The sequence below is a fragment of the Carassius gibelio genome, chromosome B3 (genome assembly GCF_023724105.1).
Source record: "Carassius gibelio isolate Cgi1373 ecotype wild population from Czech Republic chromosome B3, carGib1.2-hapl.c, whole genome shotgun sequence".
NCBI lineage: Eukaryota > Metazoa > Chordata > Actinopteri > Cypriniformes > Cyprinidae > Carassius > Carassius gibelio.
In genome coordinates, this window is record NC_068398.1 from 28,741,888 (window position 1) to 28,762,668 (window position 20,781).

Genomic DNA, 20,781 nt, shown 5'->3' on the forward strand with positions numbered 1-20,781 from the left:
ATGTGAAGACCATGTGAATCCTCACCTTCTGTTGTTTGTTGCATATGTAAAATTGATCCCCGGGAAACAAATGTTAGTATTTTTAATGGGTCACAGACACTTATCCCTTCTAATTTAATTCAATTGTAACTTAAATAATATTGTCGGTTAACAGTTAATAATCGGTTAACGAGCTTCGGTTGTCAGTTAGGAAAAATAACCGAATTGAACATCCCTACCTCCTATAACCTGTACTTAAAGCCGAATGTTGTCTGGTCTCTTTCATTGATATACAGCTCCATCCTGTTTGATCTAACCACTCATAACTCTCTCCTGGGCTCTGTCAGTGACTCAGACAGCTGGCAGAGGTGATAAATGTGCTTTGATGGCCACAGCACCAGCAGCAGTGGTTACAGGGTTGAGGAGTCAGCTGAAGATGAGCGAGTGACAGAGAGAAGCAGCATGGCTGTGCTCTCACACTGCACACAAGAGGACGGAGAGAATCAGACTTCACTAATTCATGCCCTAACTAACTGCAAAGCACTACAAAGAATAGTGATGGAAATCTAATACGCACAGCCTGACATGTGAAACCCCAAAATAATCAAGCCTAGCTGCAAGGTGTGCACTTAAGACTCGCAATAAGAAAACGGCAAAAGAAAAACGACCAAGTGGTTTCTGAAAACAAAAGCTGCTAAATGTTTTCTCAAGAGCTTTACTTTCTGACCCTTTTTTGCCATGATTTTTAGAGTGTATTTAAACTTTGGTGCACATGAAACAAGTTTCTGAAATATAAATGCGACACGAACCAAACGTGCTGTTTTGACTAAGTTACACATTTTACAAGCTGGTAAAGCAGCATTATTTGTACACGTGAATGCATTTAGACCAGCACACAAGATGTATGTCATGAAAGCTGTTCAATCAAGTTGTGCCTGTGTCTTTAGGTTCGGTGTTATAAAATGACAGTGTAAATGCTAAGCAAACCAGGAGTAAATGAATCATTTTCTTTTTTTGTTCTAGACCACAAGAACCCATCCTTTATTTCCAGGTATCAAGGTGATTTGCAGTGGATATGTGAAGGCAGTTCTCCTCAAGCTCACAAAGGATGCCACTGTTTTTACATCTATCACTTATTCTCTAAATGTTTACATAAGATACAATACTTACACTAAAGTGCATAGTAATCATTTGACTGAATCACTGATTCCATTATACTGCTGTTTGGCAATGTGGACCCTGGTTTATCACAGCATTAAAGGCCTATATGACTTTGGGTTTCAATTATTTTTCTAATTCTGTGATAATTGTGAAGTCCACACCACAACTATAACGATAATGACACTGAAAAAGATATCATTGGAATCACTTCCAGATTGTATTTTTTTTCCGCAGCTGATGAAAATAAAAACATTGAGAGTTAATCAGAATCTATCCTGCTTTAAAGAGCTCAAGCATTTAAAGCGGCAGATTATTAATCTGTAGCGCGCTTATAATACACAGAAAATCGCCGTGCTTCGTTGTGGATGCTTATAGATTTTGACACAGTTATCATAATAGTTATATTTATAGATGTGAAGAGGCCATAATGCACTTTTTTGAACCTAAAAATGCTCAAGGCTGATTTATATGGCTCTCCGAAAAAAAACAACAAAAAAAAACAAGCAGGGTTTATCACCGTGATTCAACAAAACCCAGCAATTGATGGAAGTTGGTTTTTGCAATCTTTAAGAAATAGTTCAACCGAAGCACCCAAACCCAGGTTTGGAGCAACTTGAGGATGAGTAAAGGATGGCAAGTTCTCATTTTTTAGTGCACTATACCTCTAAGATAGAAAAAGAGAGGAACAAAGGGAGTGTGATGGATGATTAAAAAAAGAACCTAGAGGGAGATCATACCTCATAAAAGCCAAAAATGTGATGAGGGAGACGCTGACAACCCACCCAGCTGCTGCAAAGGCCTTGGGCATGGTCAGGGCACCAGTGCCAACAATCAGATTGAACATGTACACCAGGCCAACCTACATGAACACAAAACAAACACGGCTATAGCAGGTTCTAAAGTTTTCATAGAAAATTCATTACAAGAGACACTCAAGTTCTCACACACATCATCTGTCTGTTTTCTGTTCTATTTTCTTGTAAAGAGGATGAGTCTGGGATGCATCACCATCGTGCAATTCAATAAGCTGATGTGTGTGATAACTCATTTGAAATGCACTGCATTTTCTCCCACTTGAGTGCACAAGTAACATATTAATCACCTATGTAGTCTACTGTAAACTAGCCATGAGCTCAACTTTACTGTTGATTCCATTAGAAACTAATGAGCACTTCCCTTGTTGATCATATAAAAAAAAAAAATACTTCCCATTAACCAACGTGAGATAAGACAGTGTACACTCATGCTGACACACTATGTACCTTACTGTAAACTTGATTTCTTTCCTATTATTTCAAAGAATTATTATACTCATGTCAACTCTTTCCTAAGAGTTTTCAAATAAAGGCCAGTGCAATATATGTAGTTGGGAACAATACAATAAATCTGCATTACATTTACATTTACGCTTATTCATTTAGCAGACGCTTTTATCCAAAGCGTCTTACAAATGAGGACAGTGGAAGCAATCAAAAACAACAAAAAGAGCAATGATATATAATATAAGTGCTATAACAAGTCTCAGTTAGGTTAACACAGTACAAGTAGCAAGGGCTTTTAAATAATATAATAAAAACAAACAGATAGAATAAAAAAAACGAATAAAGTAAGCTAATGTTTGAGATCTTTATATATATATATATATATATATATATATATATATATATATATATATATATATATATATATATATATATATACACATATACACACACACACACACACACACACATAATTGCATAATAAATGAAAATAGAATACAAAAAGATTAGAAAGGTGGTTAGATGTTTTTTAAGAATAGAATTAGAATAGTGAGTGTTAAAGTTAGAGGGTCAAATAAAGATGGAAGAGATGGGTTTTAAGCCGATTCTTGAAGATGGCTTAGGACTCAGCTGCTCGGATTGAGTTGGGGAGGTGATTCCACCAGGAGGAAACATTTCATTTAAAAGTCCGTAAAAGTGACTTTGTGCTTCTCTGGGATGGCACAATCAAAAGACGTTCACTTGCATTAAAGATCTTAAACTGTATACAAAAATTAAATGCAGGTCCTAAATCCAGGTTAGTTTAATTTAATTTTTATTAGTATTCTGACTTTCACCGAATTTCTAAATTTATATTTTGCTGTTTGGTTTTTGATTCAGCCACGGAAAATTTTTTATTTTGCTTTTTTTCTTGTAATTGCAAGCTTATATTTTGCAAATTCTGACTTTTTTTCCTTGCAAATCTGAGTTTATGTCTCACATTGTCTCAGAATTATGAGACAAAAAGACAGAATTATAAGGTATAAACTCGTTTAATCGTCTTCCGCGGTTTTCACACTTCGTCTGTTAGTTTTACTTTATAATAAATATCTTTAGTGCTGTTAAATATAAAACATTTAACACAATTAATCTATTAAAATGTAAAATAGGAAAAGCAGTTCAACTAACCCACTAGACTACATGCCAAAAACACACAGTTCTGGATCATGTGCTGGTTTCTGCTGATTTAAAGCACGCAAGCATGTTTCTCCTGTTTCCTAAGCTTTCATTTCCTCTTTAAATGAGTAACACAAAGTGAGTGGTTCGAAATCACATGACTTACAGTGACAAGGAGTTTAGGTGCCTTTCATATGACAACTGTTAGCTTTCATTATCTGGATATCAAAGCCTAAGAAAGGGTGCAAACAGATCTACATTTCAGTGGTCTCAGGCAGTGCTCTTAAAACTGACACGCTCTCAAGTCTTGAACTATTTTATGAATGCAGGTAGGAATGCATGGCATGACAACCTGACCTGATAGTTCACAGTACCATGACACTGTCACAAGACAAAGAGCGGAGTGTACAGAAGAGTTCAACTGACCAGTGTGTTTATGTAAAGTAGGTTAAATCAATATTTACTTGGTCAAATGTAATACTTACTAATGGGGAGTAAGGCTCCCCTGTTTCTGTAATGCCTCCAGCCATCTCGAAGAGAAAAACACCACTCTTAAACCCGAAAAATTACCACCCTGAAGAAAGAAAAGACTGTTTTAATATTTAATACACTGAAATGTAACCAAAGGGACTTGAGTGACGTTAGGCCAGAGTAACATGACTAGTGTCAACCGTTGTTCATGATTTATTTAACGTTATATTCACTCGGTGGTCACAGAATATGGCAGATTTAAAAAGTATGTAACGTTTACTTCGTTTTCTTAATCAGTTCAACTGCTTTGCGATGTTTTGTGTGACTGTTTCACCGCGGTGATATCATTTTCAGAGAGAAAACTTTTTAAAAGCAGTCATATCGCTAAAGTAAAGACTCACCTGTCACCGTGTGGGGCGACTTTAGTTGTCAAGCGTGAGGTTTGTATAACGCTAACGTCAGTTAGAAATGATTGAGACTGTTTTCTTGTGACGTCCTCAGGTCAGCGACGCGGCTCGCGAGCGAATGCGACTTAATAACAAAGCGGAGCACATCGTGCGCTCCTCCTCATTGTGTCATTAGCGGATAATTAAGACAGGCTGCAGAAGTTCTTCTGTTTGGGAAACCATAGCCATTAAACATAAACAGCACACAGAACGTCAGCAGGAAGCGTGTCCCTGCGAAAGGGGGTGAGGCGTAGCAGATAGGAAGTGTTTGCTGATTGGTTGGTTGGAAGTACTGACGTTTAATGAAAAAGACGCTTTGTGACGCTCGCAAAGATTTAACTTTTTTTTTTTACAGTAACGACTTTAATCAGCAATTTACAATTAAAATATTTTATTCTGTTCATTGCAAATATCGTATCAGTGCACTCTGATCACTGAGATTTTACATTTGTCTCATGCTCATCAAGGCTGCATTATTGAATAAAAAATTAAAACCTAAAATAACGGTTTTTATTTTAAATAACGGAATTTTCAGCATCATTACTACACAGTCACATGATCCTTCAGAAATCATTCTAACATGCTGACCTTTTTAATGTGATACTTTTTAAAGGATTCCTTGATTAATAAAAATCTGATTAGTACACTGATTTAATAATTACTACGATTGTTTTAATAATACTGATTGCTAAAATGGGACTTTTCTGTGACCGTTTTACCTGAATTCATAAAACAATATTTAGACAATTTCCAAATATAAAGTGGGGGGAGTGATTTCAGTTGTCATGAACTATGGATAAAAAATTTTTGCATTCAGTAAAGTATGGACAGAAATGCTAGGGCATTCAGTTAAGTGCACAATATGTCACTAGTGTACGCATTTTTTCCATCTTTTTGAGACCGTTTCTGTCTGGCCAGACCATTATGTCAACATCTAGACAGCTGAAGGAGAAAAAGAGAGACCACACTTTGTTTTTATTTGACAGAAAAGGTTTATTTCCCCATTCAAAGAATTTGAAGAAAGGTGATTAGTGGAAAAACAAGTCTACATCCAAACTGAGGACTGGGAAGGGTGAGGTAAACATCATAATGCTTCAGCAGACTTTCTGAAAATCATAAGCTAAACGCATTTCTCCATCGCAGAAAATTAAAAGAAAAATCCAAAACAAATAAATAAAATTCTTTAAAACAAAAAGAAAGCAAAAATAAAACTTTTAAAGTCTAAAAAAATCTTTGTGCATATGCACAAAACAAAATATATTAAACAAAAGCATATTAAACAATTAAACAAAAATACTTAATTTTAAATAAAATGCAAAAGTAAAAAAAAAATAAAAATAAAAAAAAATACAGAAGGTCTTGGTGGATCACGGGTCTGCTTGGCAGCATAACATCATTACAGTAACAGGAGCAAATGCATCAGTGCATTAATCTATGACAAAGTGAGGCTTTTAATTTGACAGTTTTAACGAACCAAATCTAAATACAGCATGATTTCCAAATCAGACCACACAATTTTACAATATCAGCTTTGCATTTTAAGGTCAAACTCGAGTTATTCTACCTTGAATTAAATGTCTATCAGGGTTGCTTACCAAATCTGTTAAATACAAAAAAAAAAAAAAAAAAAAAAAAAAAGCACCATAAAAACAAATTAAGTATTTATTTTAAAAACAAGATCATCAGAGCTAGTGTTTAATGAGAAAATAAACTTTAGATGCAACTGATATTCGTAGAGATGAACATGCATATTGCTTAAACAGGCATTTTAAAATCACAACAACAGCTGAAATATGCTCAAAGCGGCTAAAAAAAATTTGGGGAAAAGATTTGGGAAACCTCTCCTAAATTCTAAACCCCATCGACACACAATGTACTTGCAATTACACATCCTTGAAATTAAATCAGTCTACAAGGGACAAATGCATATTGTGTGGCCTGGAGAATCGTAACACTTCACATGCTATTAACACAGGTTAGTTGCTTTGCTAAAATTTTACTCCATGTTCAATTTAAGGTCATTAAAGAAATCGTTTTCTCCGTCGTGATAATTAGATTGTCCTTACACAAGCAAACATCCTTACTCTTAACAAAAACAGCCTTCATAACTTCACTAGGTTCCCATCTTTGAGGGGGAAACAAACAGACCTTATAAGAGAAAGTGCATTTCAATAATGCCACTAACTAAAGTTCCTTAAGCATTACAGTTATTTAAATCCCTAAAATGTATTTTAAAGCAGCAGAGGCAAACACTCGTTCTCTACAATGATTTCTTGGTGCAGGATCAATCTTTACGTGACGTTTGCAACAAAAGAATAATAATAATGCTTAAATACAGACTACAGATCACAGCGATCAATTAGGGAAAATTATTACTCGTCACTTAATCAAGAATCCCCATTGCCTTTCTCGCTATGCACTTTTTAGATTGGCAAAAAGAAGAGAGGAAACAAATCAAGGTATGTGCTTAACGAAACGTGGCCTAAATCAACACCTCCATTACGGTTCCTTTACTGGCTACAGCAGAATTCTCAGCGATACATGAAGAAAGCTGTTACTTTGTGGAATGAAAAGACAGATCGATGCAATACGGAGCTGTGGAAAGAAATCAAGCAGGCAGAAAATTCGGAAATATGTACTTGTGTCATGATGATTGCATGCGTCTGTCATCAGCCAACCCTAAGAACTTGTGTTATACTTAGTTTTTAAAACGAAAGGACACCACCAAAATGAAAATTTCCCATGAAACAAGTTGATGGTGACTTATGCGGTGTATATCACAGCTTCTAGCGAATAACTACTTCACTTCAGCCAGTTTCTCAAGCAAACCTCTGCATGGCTTCAGGAGACTGGGAAAACACTGCGTAACTACTTTAAAATCATAACTTTTGCAGCTATAACGCACTTTTTGTTATACATGTAAAAGAGTAATTGTGCTATTCCACATCTTAGAGATGATATACACTTGTTTTGAGAGACATTAGCTTGGAAGTTTTCATTTTCGGGTGATCTGTCGCTTTAAGAAAACAAATTTTGGTTCAGGCACATGTATGCCGCTCGTTGCAGTTTGTGTGTGTGCTTTTGGCGTCTAGCGGAGAAGCCAGGCTTGTGAATGGCGTGGTTTTGTCCTATAAGCAGCTGGTGAATCTTGCCTTAACGAACCCTCCCTCCCGATCAAGATCCCTGAGCTTCAGCTTTTATTCCCATTCGGAGCAAGTCAGAAGCCAAGCGGTGACAGTAAAAAGGCTGATTTCACATTAACTCTCTTTCGAATCCTCTTGTACAGAGCTGGAGGACGCGGGGTCGCTCCAGATCACAAACCGTCACACGTCTTTGGCTCTAACAGCAGGTAGTTCCCACAAACAGACATGGATGAGTTCCCCAGTAACCCTCCCGTAGATTTGACCTGCAAATAAGAACAGTGTGTTGTTCCAAACGATTGGCCAAAGCTGCTTCAGTTTGATGTTTTACTGTATCACAGAGGCTCTCCTCACCTAATAGTTGGTTCCCATGTCAGCGGGGCGGTGTCTACACACCATAGCAGGCTGAAAGCCTCTCCTTCAGCAGCGGTGGAAACTGTTCAGAGAACTGCTGCCAGTTATCCTCACCGACCTGATCCTTGAAGCCGTGCAAAATCTAGACAAGACATGGACAAAATCTGTTGAAGCATAGCAGACAATTGTGCTTCAATCTTGGCCAGCTGTGAACCCATTAAATATCTGTTACAGAAGAAGAGGATCTGTACCTTGTAGAACATGTCCCTCAGATCCTCTTTGGGATTTACCCAGGAGGCCACAGCGTCACAGAAGAAGATGAAGTCCTGCATCCCCGAAAAAAAAAAAAAATTGCATTAAAACCAAACTGTAGTTAGTTCATCAGAAGCAGAGAGAAAACATACATTCAATTATATATTTCTGATATTGCTATACAGTATGGAACGTTAAGCCCAACTCACTATTATAATTTATTTAAAATGTAATCAATTATATTAATTCTGTTGACATTTTATTGTAGTAAGTACATAAGAGAATACAGAAAAAGATTACAGAAATTATGTCATGTTTTTGATAGTATGGAAGAACTTTTTGAGTATGGAAACTATAGCCAAAACCCCAATTTATTATTTAGATTTTTTTTAATTTAACAAATTATATAAATTCTTATGGTAAACACGTAAGAGAATGTAGAAGAAAAATTGTTATATTTATATTGCTTTTGATTCTGATATCGCTATACAGTATGAACGTCATATTTAGATCGAGTTAAATTCAACTGTTTTTTATTTAATTGAAGTTCAATTTACATTGAAAATGTGTTGAACATTTTTGCTTTTATTGCATTTTAATGATTGGGTACATAGATGTTACTATGGTTAATGTAGCAAATCAAATAAATATTAAAAATATATAATAACTCCGCTCTCGCAAAATGGCATAACAGATTTGGTCTTGAATGATCCTCACCTGTACGACACCTCCAGGATTTACCCCAATCATTACGCAAATGCCCCTGAAGGCGGAGTCCTTCTCTTCATTGTCCCGGATGTTTCTAAGTGACGTGCACCTACGTTGAACAAATGAAGAGCAGTTTATTTCAGAAGATTAGCAGATTTTGTTGTTTAAATCACACTAATTAAATCAACATCTTACCAAGGGCGAATGAACTGCGGCAACATGGGGGAAACTTCCTGTGGGCACACATATCCCAGCCGACCAATCGTAATGGCTGTTTCAAACACACACACAGAAAACAAAAGTATAAGAAAAGGGCCATGAGTGCTTTTCAAAGTTTCAAGCTAAAAAAGGCTGCAGTCCAAGCTTCAGCAATCAGAACACCACTTTCCACAGATAATTCAGGTTTCGAATGTCTGTTTTTGGAGTTCATCATACATTTCATGTGATTTTATTGAATTATTCTTGCTGTGTGCATTTACCCGTGTTCTCCAGCAGAGTTTTGGGTGTATTAGGTCTGTTGATGATCTCCACAAGGCTATTGAGAACCAGGGCCACAAACGGCTGCATCTCCGTACCTGAAAAAACACCAGGAGTGGTATTAGATTAGCAAATAACTGCACGTTAATGAATATGAAATGGTAATTCATATATGAGAGTGCATAAACACTCACCCATCTGTATGGCGATCTCTCCGATGGCCCATGTGGCATTGTTGCACACCGATATGAACTCCGGGTTGAGATTGAGGCCCAGGACAGGCAAGAACTCAGCTAGAGAGTGTAAACGGACACCAATGACAAACTGACCAGCACAACACACACACACACACAGAAGCAACAGCTAGCATGAGAAAGCAGCTCTCCATGTGTCAGGCTTCACTCAGTAGAGTCAAAGAGCACAGCTCACCGATGCAGGGCTTGACGTGAAGGAAACATGCCTTAGTCAGGTCCCCCAGCAGAGCGAACGAACTCTGACGCACTTCTGGCATGGTGTCCTTTAATTAGAGCAGAAATACAGCTTTAGGCTTTGTGCATACAACACACAAGTAGATTTTCTAAATCAAATTCATGTTACATTTTCCACACAGTTATTATGCAGAAGATTAAATCAGATGCACTTGAGACAACATGAGCAAAGGAAGAAGAATAACTGAAAATCAGGACTGCACAACTAACCGAGTTTCACATCGCAATTACAATTACAGATGCCACAATTACACAATCATTCAAAGCAGCAATTAATAGTTTCAAGTCCACTTATATTATTCTGCCCGCTTAAGATGTTTCTTTGTTTTTTCTTTCTACATGTTATTTTAAGGGTTTTTCCCATTATTTTAAATTCAGTATTAGTTGTAACACTGTAATACCATTCATATTTTTACTTTATAATTTAAAGAAACCAATCAGATGTATAGTTGACATTTGAGGCTTAATACTACACGCTGGTTAATAATAAAAATGGTTTTTTTTTTAAATATGTATAGCCTGAATGCACTGTAAGTTGCTTCGGATAAAAGTGTCTGCTAAAAGCATAAATGTAAATACTATAGAATGTGAAGTGTTTTTGTTTATTGTCATAAAAATACGGCATGCAGTTGCATCAAACAATGGTATAAACATCATTCAGTGTCAATTTTAACAGTTGTAATTTATAAATAGCAATTACAATTTCAAGGGAATGATCAACAATTATGATTTGTGTCATAATCAGACCTACTAAAATTATTTTACTACAAATAATCATGTTTGGCTTGATGGTCAATTCAGATTACGTGTTAAGAGTCCAATACATATGTATTTAATAATACATTTATTGTTAAACCATAATAATAATAATAATAGAAAAAAAAAATATATATATATATATATATATATATATATATATATATATATATATATATATATATATATATTACCTTCATAATAAAATTAAACCATAAATTATATAGACACGCACCATACTAAAATAAGTATAAAAGCTAATTTTTGTATTTCCTATTTGATATTAAATACTAAAATTATTTTAGTATTTCTAATAATGTTAATATATTTTATATATCCATCTATGTATATACACACACACACACGTATTAAATGTATTCAATAACAACAAAAATCATCAGCATTATAATTATCATAATCATCATTCAGTTATTAACTGAAATATTGATCACTATAAAATATTGAATTCAAATATTGATTTGGCCATGCCTGCATGCACTGGAAGATCAGGGTCATGATGTTGCTGCGTGTGACCAGCTGTTCTACATGAGCTCCGAGTCCCTCGGCCAGACCGCTGAGCAGATCGAGGGCCACAATCATGAAGTCTTTATCAGGGGCCTCGTACTGGTCAGGGTGCTGGTTATACATCTGCAACAAGAACAGAAAGAAAAGCTCAAGACCAGGGGAATGAACCAGAACCACAACTGTTCGTTCTCCACGGACCATGGCTTGAGCGAGGTTCTTCTGGACCAGGGTCACACAGCGCTGGTAAACTGGTTCACAGTAGGGCAGGAAGCCGCTCTGTAGTGCTGTGGCCACTGAAGACAGGCACTAAAATAAGACAAAGTAACAAACTCCTTAAGACATTTCAGTTTTGAAGTAGGATTTTTTTTCTCTTTTCGCAAGACTATTTTACCTCCAACAAAGGGAACAGATCCTTGTCTTCATCTTTTAACTCGTTCCATTTCTGAATGAGAGGCGGCATGAGCTTTTGGATGTATTCCTGTTAAACAAAACGTTCACATGTAATTAGGATTCTTAAACATGTTCCTCCCGAAACACTCCCGAAGGCGCAGTGCTCTCACCGGCTGGTTAAGATGGTGTCCCACAGAGTCAGCAAGGGTCCCGATGGCGTCGTAGAGGATCAACAGGTTCTTGTGCTGGTACTTGCTGAAGGCAAACACCAGCGTGTCCAGAATAAAGCTCAAGTAGGGGACCAGCTCTGTACAGGCCTCCTCTTCAAGAGTAGCAAACGCACTGATGGAAGGAAAAACCCAAGAATTAGCTCAACATGCCGATACATCTCCAGAAGCTCTGTCCAGACTGAACAGAAAAAACTGAAAAGTATCTAAAAAAAACACACACAATCTATGTTGGGCTTTCTTCGTTTTAGCTGGTGTGTTTAAGAGGGCTCTATAGCTATTAGGGTTGGGACAGGGGCCAAATAAACACTTGTGAGACTGTAGTATTTATTAATATTTTAAATGAGCTTTTTTAATCTACAGTTTTTATTTAAATTTTATAACTCCTATGTGATTTTGACATTTTGTTTTTCCTATTTAGCTTTTATTTGTTTTAGTCACTGTAGTGTACTCTTCAAAAGTTTCACAGACAAGGCTTAACACGGTTTCAACTGAAAGAAACTTGCACTGACTGATCTCAAAACATGTCAGTGTCTTTGTTTCTTCTTAAAATGCACACCAGTGATGTTTATCCCAATTTATTAGTTAAAGGCTGCTGCAAGAAAGACAGATTTAAGAGCTGTTATTTTGGTCTGGAGGCTGTATTTTGTTTAACACACCTGCAGGCGGCCTCTTGAACCCTCTTGTTGCTGTCGAGGATGCGTTTGAGCAGCTCGGTCATGAGGGGTTTGAGGTAGGGGTCTGGCGGCTGGCTGACCACCCAGTGTGCATAGCGGCTCAGAGTCCAGCAGGCGATGGAGCGGACCAGCGCTTTCTTATCACAGAGACACTGGATCAGGTGAGGAATCAACTCCGGCAGGTACGGCACCATATCCTGCATACAGCCTGAGGACAAGAGAGAGGAGCAGCTCAGAAACGAGGATATACACTGATGAGTCACAGTTCAAGGTCAGTAAGATTTCAATTTAATACACTCGTACTGAAATACTAAGTGTTTTCACAAAAATAGTAAACCGTTTTCAACAACAACAATAATAAATGATTTTGACCATCAAATAAGTATATTAGAATGATTTCTGAAGATCATGTGACACTCAAGACTGGAGGAAGGAGTAAAAGTATTGTTATTTTAAATGGTAGTATAAACAGATCTTAGTGAACATGATGGTTTAAAAAAAAAAAAAAAAAACTTACCGACCCCCAAACCTTTGAATAGTAGGGTATAATATTCAAGTACACAATTTATTTTTGCATGCATGGAATATAAGGGTGAAAATTAAGTCATAAAGATTAAGATATGATGTTGATTATTCAGTGCAGCGGTCCCCAACCTTTTTAGTGCCAAGGACTGGTTTAGAGTCAGACAATATTTTCACGGACCGGGCTTTAAGGTGTGATGGATAAATACAACAAAATAAAATGATACGACTGGCATAAAAACTGTGGTAGATTGAAAATATAGTAATAAACCTGAATCCACTGTGTATTCGTATGCAACTTTATAAGCAGCGTTCTAGTAACATCGCGCCAAAAACATAACATGAATAGCATCCTCTCTACCCCCTAATGAATCAATGTTTTTGTCTTATCCTGAATCACTGCAGAGTAGCACAGTACCTGCCTGACTCGCCATAGATGTAAACAGAGAAGTAGCTCCGGCTACAATGTTCTTCTGCCAGATGCGAGCGCCTAAAGTTACCAACTGCTGATTCAGCTTTAATGAATAAAGTTATTTATTCTTTCTTGTGCGGCCCGGGGTTTGGGGACCGCTGATTTAGTCTACAGTTCTAAAACCATACACTGAACTCTGCTATACTGTGATTCGAGTGTTTATCTGTTTTACATTGACCTTTAAAGAGATTTGCTTTGAGAAAAAAAAAAGACTTGTGTTAAATTAACAATAAATCATTTAGTGAAAACAAAACGATGTTTAAAATATTGCCATAGATCGATTTTTTTTTTTTTCTTTTACAAACAAAATTGAGCTCAATGCACAAAATGACCAAATATGATGTAGCTGAATTAAATGTGCTTAACGGTCACATGACCTCACCTCAGTAAGTTGCATACTACTGTTAAAAACACAAATTATTATTGTATAGAGTCTTAAACTGTACTCTAGCATTCAAATCAGAACAAAGCCCAGTTTTAGCACAAACAGGGTTACAATGTTACACCATTCTTGCATTCATTGTGTTCTACCTTCAGCGATGGCTCCCAGCACCAGGATGCCAGACTCTTTAACAATCCAGTCCGGGTGGAACAGCAGCTCCTTCAGCACTGGAAGCAGGTGGGGCAGCAGCTCATCCCGAAACACATTTGCTAGGACATCAAGGGCAGCCGCCGAACACTTTCCTGCAGAGATGTAGCACATGGGGTTAGAGGTTTCACTCAGCACCAGTGTAACTTTAGGCTTCAAAAGCTTTTTGTGGATCAGACAGTATGAATACTTAAACATCACTGACATTCATGACATAGTGTGTAATCATCTCCACAGAAAACAACCTTACAAAAACAGGCAGGGTTTCACCAGCATCAGGTTGGTTTCTTTTACCAGACACTTACGCAGATTCCAGTCGGACAAACTGTCGTCGTCATCATCGTCATCCTCATCACTCTCCTCTCCTTCCTCACCCTCAGTACCCTCGTGCCGAAGGGTGACGGTGCGAGACTTGTGAAAGCGTGGCTTTATGTCCTGCTCGTTGTCCGGCACGGCCTCGTCTTCCTCCACGTCGCCCTACACAGGAAGCAGAAGGTCAGGTGATGAAACGACTGCCAAATCTGGACAGTGATGACTGAGTCAAAGGCCTTGGGTCAGACAGTATGAATACTTGAAAATCATGGAGAGGATCAGGGATAATGTTATCATCACACCCGAGGCCAGGCTGGTGCAGACTTCTTGTGAAGTCAAGTAACTAACCTTCAACAAAATGATGTCAATCTCAGAGTACTTCATGCCATTCACCAGAACAGGAACCAGTCTAAGAGAGATTAAAGAAAGAGTTTGACTAGCTTGTCAGTGAGTGTATGTCTTTCACACTTTCAGTCTGTTATTCTTAATCAGTTAAATAAAATTGCAGTTTGAAACACTGAATGAGCTTTTACATGAGACATGTCAGTAAGTTGTACTGTAGGCTCTCTTATAAAATAGTCTGAATTTTGATGTTAATTCATCTTCATTATATAGTATAGTAGTAAAGAGAAGGATTAAATGGGTAACTTTCCCCTTGAACTGAAGCGCTAAAGTGACCGCGCCTACCACATTAAGAGCACCAAAACCTGTTTATTAAAAAGTAACAAGCACAAAGCTTTTTGCGATTACTGAACAGTTAGTGCACTTCAAATAATGAAGTTTACGCATTAACAGAACACATCATAGACCTAAGATCTTAAGAAGCAGCCATATTAGTGATGGTTATAAACGAGTATTGTTAATGATATTGCAGATATCCAAATAACAAAAGATGTGATTGCAAAACAATCCAAGAAAAAAAACATTACATACAAATTTTAAAGTTATAACATGTAAACATATATAGAGTCGCCTAGTGGCAAGCACAGCAAAAACCTCACTCTAAAATTAATATCTTTGGTCGCAAATGCAACCGTTTTAGTCAAAGTCGAATCATTAGTGCGGTTTCGTTTTACCTTTGACGGCGCATATAGGAACATTTACCAAATAGCACAATTCTACTAAACAAGTGTCTGTTATTCAAGTACTTTCAAGAAGCGTGGAAACCCTGTAATTTCTAAGGCAACAGGCAGGAAGTTCAGTTGCCAAATACTGCGCAACAGAAGAAATGTGCCAATTGAGATTCTGCTGTGGTGCAGTTGTTCATTTTAATGGCTAAATGTTCAAAGAAGGAATTATTTTAATTTATATAATAAACCAAAAAAACTGTAAATTGTAAAATCAAAATTAGGAAAAAAGGCTATTTAGTGATTTAAAAATCTTGTTTGTTTAAAATGGAAAAAGCTAACTTTAAATAATAAAATTAAGGCAATAACAATGTGACAAGCAATTGAGATTCTCCTATAGTCTTTTGTTTATGTCTTAATGTTTAACATTTTAGCAAATGCTATTTTTAAAGAAATTCAGTAAAATCACATACAATAATAATAATTGTTCAAATTAATTTGCACATCAATTTATACCAGAGAATGTGAAAAATAGTTTGAGGCAGATCTTAAGTGACAATAATTAAAATACACTATTTACATAACACACACACTGGATTTACTAAGAGTAATGTATCATTGCATTTTACACTAAAGACGAAAAATAACATCCTGTGTAACAAGAAAAACTAAATTCACAGTTCACACTACAGAAGCGAAGCAGGATGCTAATGTTTTATGTATGCAATGTATGCAACAATGTATGGAGCATACCACGCTTCATTGTATAGTTTCATATGTTCAATTATCTAACTTTTGGAGGGCTATCAAATCAATGGAACTACCATTTGCCCCAATAATGTGTCCCTGTCTTCTGTGTCTGTCACAGTTCAGAACAGTTGCTCGTGAAGGGTTTGAGACTGAAGCAAACACACTTCTCTTGGTGAGACTCTCAAGAGAAAAGAGAAAGGTCACTTACTGTGCAAGATGTCCAGACAGGACGTCCTTACAGATGGGCTGTTCAGCCAGCGTAAGCCAGAACTCACAGGCCTCCAGAGCCACGTTCTCATCCGGGTCCTGTGAGCGCTGCAGCATGTACTGCACAAAGAGTCAACATCATCAGCATCTCTGACTGCTCCAGATCTACATCACTTCTGGGTCATCAAGCTCTCACCTCAACGATACTGCGCATGTGAGGGATGAGGCGGTCCACTCGCACCTCCAGCAGCATGACCAGAGCCCTGCACACGTTCTTGCGCACCTCCGATTCCTCATCTGCGGCCAGCGCAAACAGACTCTGGAGTAACAGGCCAGGAGAACAACAGATTAAAACAATGCAATCATGGTAAAGCCATATTCAGACAGTTATTGGGGCTAATTTCAAGATTTACAGGGGCTAGTCAGTGACTTGTACCATCTGAATCAGGAAATGTTGGCGTTTTACTCCCACCACCAGTGTAAAAGTACCAGCCGAAATACCCTTTGTTTTTTTTTTAGCACCAAAGTTGTGTGGGATTTCATCTGCGAGTACTTTAATTTCACATCTGCGAGTTTACAAGGGATCAATCTAAAAGATGTTGTACAATAACTGTTGTTCTTCGTGGTTATGTCATGAGAATATTAATTTTCCAAGATTTTTTATTTTTAATTTTTTTATATTATGTACTAATTATATAAATGATGTTAATTGTCAAACAAGTAGCCAGGTCAAGTAACTATGTAAATAAGAGTTCAAGTTAACCTTTAAATGACCATAATTTGAGATTATTCGATTGCACATCAATTTTCTTATTTTGAATTAGGATATAATAATATAACAACAAGCAATAAGACATTTTGTCTGCAAATGACATTCATGTGACTAACAACTTGACCAGCAAGTTCTTGGCTCTATAGTATGACAAAACGCATTGTCATCTGAAGGAATGAGATCTATGATTCAGGTCCCATGTAAATGTATTTCGTGAATAAATCACGATCCAACTGCAGGTACCTCAATGAAGGTGTCAATGTTGTCCATCAGGGCTTGTGCTCTTCCGATGATAAACTGGTTCACACAGGCAATAGCATGAGACCTAAAGTCACAAATGAACAAGCATAAGATTCCCAGAACAATTCAACGTAGGACATGAAAAACCACCGCCCATCCTCTCTCAGACCGACCTGATCTTGGGACTGCAGTGTTTGAAGAACTGCAGGAACTTGGGAATCATGATGTTGAGGGGTCGGTTGAGAGCGTCGCTGTCCAGGAGCTCAGACGAGTCCTCGCAGATCTTCTGTAAAGCTCCGAACGAGCCCTGCGTGTGAACGAGAACGAACCAAGATACAAGTCACACAACTCTGGAGCATCTCTAGACATGATACAGAGAGCACCAGAACCACTTTGCCTACGTCTTGAATCATTTCCAAACACATTTGCATAGGAAAATGCACACAGAATAGAAGGGGAAAAGCAGGATAAACGAGTGAGAGGACAAAGAAAGGATTAAGTTAACGCGGATATGAAGAGGCAATGCACTGACCTCACAGATGTTGTAGTCCTCTGAATCGAGCATGTTGCACAGATGAGGCAGTAACTCCGGCCACGTCTGCAGCTCCCCTTTGGTGGAAATCGTTGTGATGAGGATGCCTGAGCACAGACGGACAAGAATCAGCACATAGACAATTTAGATATTTGCACTGACCATCCATAAAATTGATCAAAAGTGACAGACATTTATAAAGTTACAAATATTTATATTTCAAATAAATACTGAATTTCCTTTTAAATTAAAAGATCCTGAACAAATGCATCACAGTTTGCACTAAAATATAAAGCGGCACATTAATAACAAGCGGCATATTAGGATGATTTCTGAAGGATCAGGTGACAGTGAAGACTGCAGTAACGAAATCACAGGAATAAATCACTTTTTTAAAATAACTTTACATTTTAATTACGATTTCACAGTATTACTGTTTTTTTTTTTTTTTACTAAATGCAGCTTTGGTAAACAAAAGACCTTTTTCCAAGTGGTTTTTAAGACTGCATTCACAAAATGTGATTTCTAGCTAATAAAATCAAATCCTTTGGCTGAGAGGCTCACCGATCGTGGCGCGGATGAGAGGGGAAGGGTCCCCGATGTTGTTTAAACATTCCTGCTTGATGAAGTGCGCGACTGCAGGGGGGAAGTTCTGATAGTGAACCTTCACGTTGTTCTTCAGTATCAGACCGCTGAGAGATCGAGTGGGCTCATCTGAAGAGCGTAAGACGACAGGAAACAGACCATTTTATCATCAAATTCATGGCTGAAACCCTCATGGAACAACCCACACGTGTAAGATGATTAAAAATGCAATGAGCTTTATAAAAATAAAACGAACCCGACACCCACCTTCAGTTTTCAGCCTCGTCAGGACGAAGATAAGATAGTTGTTGAAATCAGGAAACTGGTTGAGCTGCTCTAGTTTCTGAGAGTTCAAATGAAGGAGAATTAAGGCATTACTATGATGGTTACTGACTGTGTATGAATAGTCACTGTATAATATGCACATGAATGATACTTTGAACGCCCCACAGCTGATAATTAGTTTCTTGTTATGCCACATCATCAGGTATCCAAACATATTATTGCACTGTGGAGAAAGCTTGATAACCAGTCAGTGCTTTTGAAACCTGGCACACTAAATTCAATACATCCTTGTCATACTGCTATATATAATTACAACAAAAAAAAAAAACGGCAGCTTTACAATATCAGTGTGGTCACCACCCACACATCACACATCCCTTTAGAAGTGTAACTGGCAGCAGATATTGTGTGTGAAGATGAGGATGAGGATACCTGCTGCACAGCTCTCTGCGCGGCGGTGTTCGGAGACTGGGAGTCTTTCAGGAGATGCAGGACCTGCTGGAGGCCTTGTTCATCCGGCTGCCACTCCATCCTACGCAGAAACCACACAAGACACAAACAATTACATTCTCCCGCCTCGTGTCTTCATGAAACACTTCCTCATATCAAACGATTGCGACAACTATGACTGCAAAACAACTTCATCCACTTTGTGGTCTGTGTACTTCTGCAGAGCAGTGTAGTCCACTACGATCACCTTGTGTATTATGCACTGCGCTGTTGAGGACACTAGAAGGCATTGATAAACATACAATATCAATGCAACAGTTTACAACCTGCCAAATTATGTTAAGTGTAATCCCTATATCAGTGATTGGAGACAAACTTTGGTTTGGTTAACCAAAGGTTAAAGCAAACAAATGGAAACGGAGAGAATGTTATGCAAGTTTATTGGTGATAACAAACGATAAATCCATTTCAGACACACAATCACCTGTAGAAAACCTCTCTCTCTCTTTAAAAAAAAAAAACTACTCTAATTTCAAATTTATGAGCATCCAGGAAAAGTTTGATCTCAATTTCATATTAAATAAGTCATTTTTGTTTTCAGTTCATTTTATTCTTGTATGTATATCAAACTAACATAATGAAATCATCTTTCAAATCTATTTCTTAAAATCATTCAATTTCTTTTAAAAGAGAGAAAAACTTAGTTCTAGTTTTTTCATACTTCTATTAGTAAGAATGTAAAGTGGTTTTACAATCTGTTCAACATGTTTTATATTTTGCGCACTCAAACATTAAATTTAATGACGAACCGGTTTTTTGTGAACGGAGAATTCATGCACGTAGTTTACGCAATTCAGTAAAATGGTTGAAACCTGAGTAAAGTTGACAAAAATCGTTTATCATATGTTTGACTCAATTATTGTTCGTTATTAAATCCAGACAAAGGACGAAAAAGCCAGCAGTGCACATGGTGAAGCCTGCATACCACGCCGAGGCCTGCTCTCTCTCCTCATGTGTGGTGAGAAAACCTCACACACGAGCCGCACAAATACCTAATAATAGCCTTTATGATAACACCAGCACAAAATAATATGAACTTCATGCGAAACTGTAAATCCTGGGGTAACAAGTAAAGGCTATTTAATTCCCCCAAAACAGGATTAGACACATACATGAAGTGTCCGCCTATAATCTATTATGCATACTCGTTCCCATCCATGCTACCGACTAATACTGTGTTAAACTCTCCCTGTATATATAATATATGATGTAAATACTATTAATGATGAGAACTAGGTCGTTTTCACTTACACATGCCGCGTGCGGAGGCCTATCGATCAGCTCGTGCAGCGCTAGTCGTCTCGCGCAACTGCGATTTCAAACACTTCCGCAGCGCAAGCGCTACAACGAGGAAGTGACGGTCAACGCCACACTGTAGCCAGTTTCAAATCAATATCCGCGAGGGAGTTTGTAGTAATACATGTAATAGAGACCAAAATATAAATAAAATTGAAATTGTATGTCTACGCA

General features: G+C 37.5%; 2 protein-coding genes and 1 non-coding gene across 4 annotated transcripts in view; all 3 read right to left on the reverse strand.

Annotated features, from left to right (window-relative positions):
- Window positions 1-4,732, reverse strand: part of LOC127952680 (transmembrane protein 104) — a 46,074-nt gene extending 41,342 nt beyond the window's left edge. Inside the window, exons 1-3 of the mRNA XM_052551334.1 lie at window positions 4,430-4,732; window positions 4,043-4,131; window positions 1,878-1,999 (exon numbers count right to left, since the gene is read on the reverse strand). Coding sequence (XP_052407294.1) covers window positions 1,878-1,999; window positions 4,043-4,087 — 167 coding nt within the window. The 5' untranslated portion in view covers window positions 4,088-4,131; window positions 4,430-4,732. The remainder of the gene's footprint in view (window positions 1-1,877; window positions 2,000-4,042; window positions 4,132-4,429) is intronic.
- A 710-nt stretch (window positions 4,733-5,442) lies between these two features.
- On the reverse strand, window positions 5,443-20,728 carry LOC127952651 (transportin-2-like). 2 transcript variants are annotated; one of them, XM_052551287.1, is made up of 25 exons: window positions 20,563-20,728; window positions 19,234-19,333; window positions 18,784-18,859; window positions 18,496-18,645; window positions 17,932-18,038; window positions 17,573-17,706; window positions 17,403-17,484; window positions 16,584-16,706; window positions 16,389-16,507; window positions 14,712-14,772; window positions 14,357-14,528; window positions 13,994-14,146; window positions 12,451-12,676; window positions 11,735-11,906; window positions 11,566-11,652; window positions 11,373-11,480; window positions 11,139-11,297; window positions 9,835-9,922; window positions 9,600-9,698; window positions 9,408-9,503; window positions 9,124-9,199; window positions 8,938-9,037; window positions 8,220-8,294; window positions 7,969-8,110; window positions 5,443-7,880 (listed from the first exon to the last, which is right to left on the reverse strand). In XM_052551287.1, exons 2-24 carry the CDS (start codon window positions 19,330-19,332, stop codon window positions 8,003-8,005), a joined length of 2,670 nt encoding a protein of 889 aa, XP_052407247.1. In that variant the 5' UTR covers window position 19,333; window positions 20,563-20,728; the 3' UTR covers window positions 5,443-7,880; window positions 7,969-8,002. The 2 variants fall into 2 exon arrangements, with proteins under 2 accessions (XP_052407247.1, XP_052407248.1); XM_052551288.1 differs by lacking the exons at window positions 5,443-7,880; window positions 7,969-8,110; window positions 8,220-8,294; ... (1 more) ...; window positions 9,124-9,199; window positions 9,408-9,503 and having other exon boundaries at window positions 9,600-9,729.
- LOC127953969 (small nucleolar RNA SNORD41) lies at window positions 14,601-14,669 on the reverse strand. Its single transcript, XR_008153395.1, has one exon. It is a non-coding gene; the product is annotated as a small nucleolar RNA SNORD41 (small nucleolar RNA).
- Window positions 20,729-20,781: the final 53 nt, after the last annotated feature.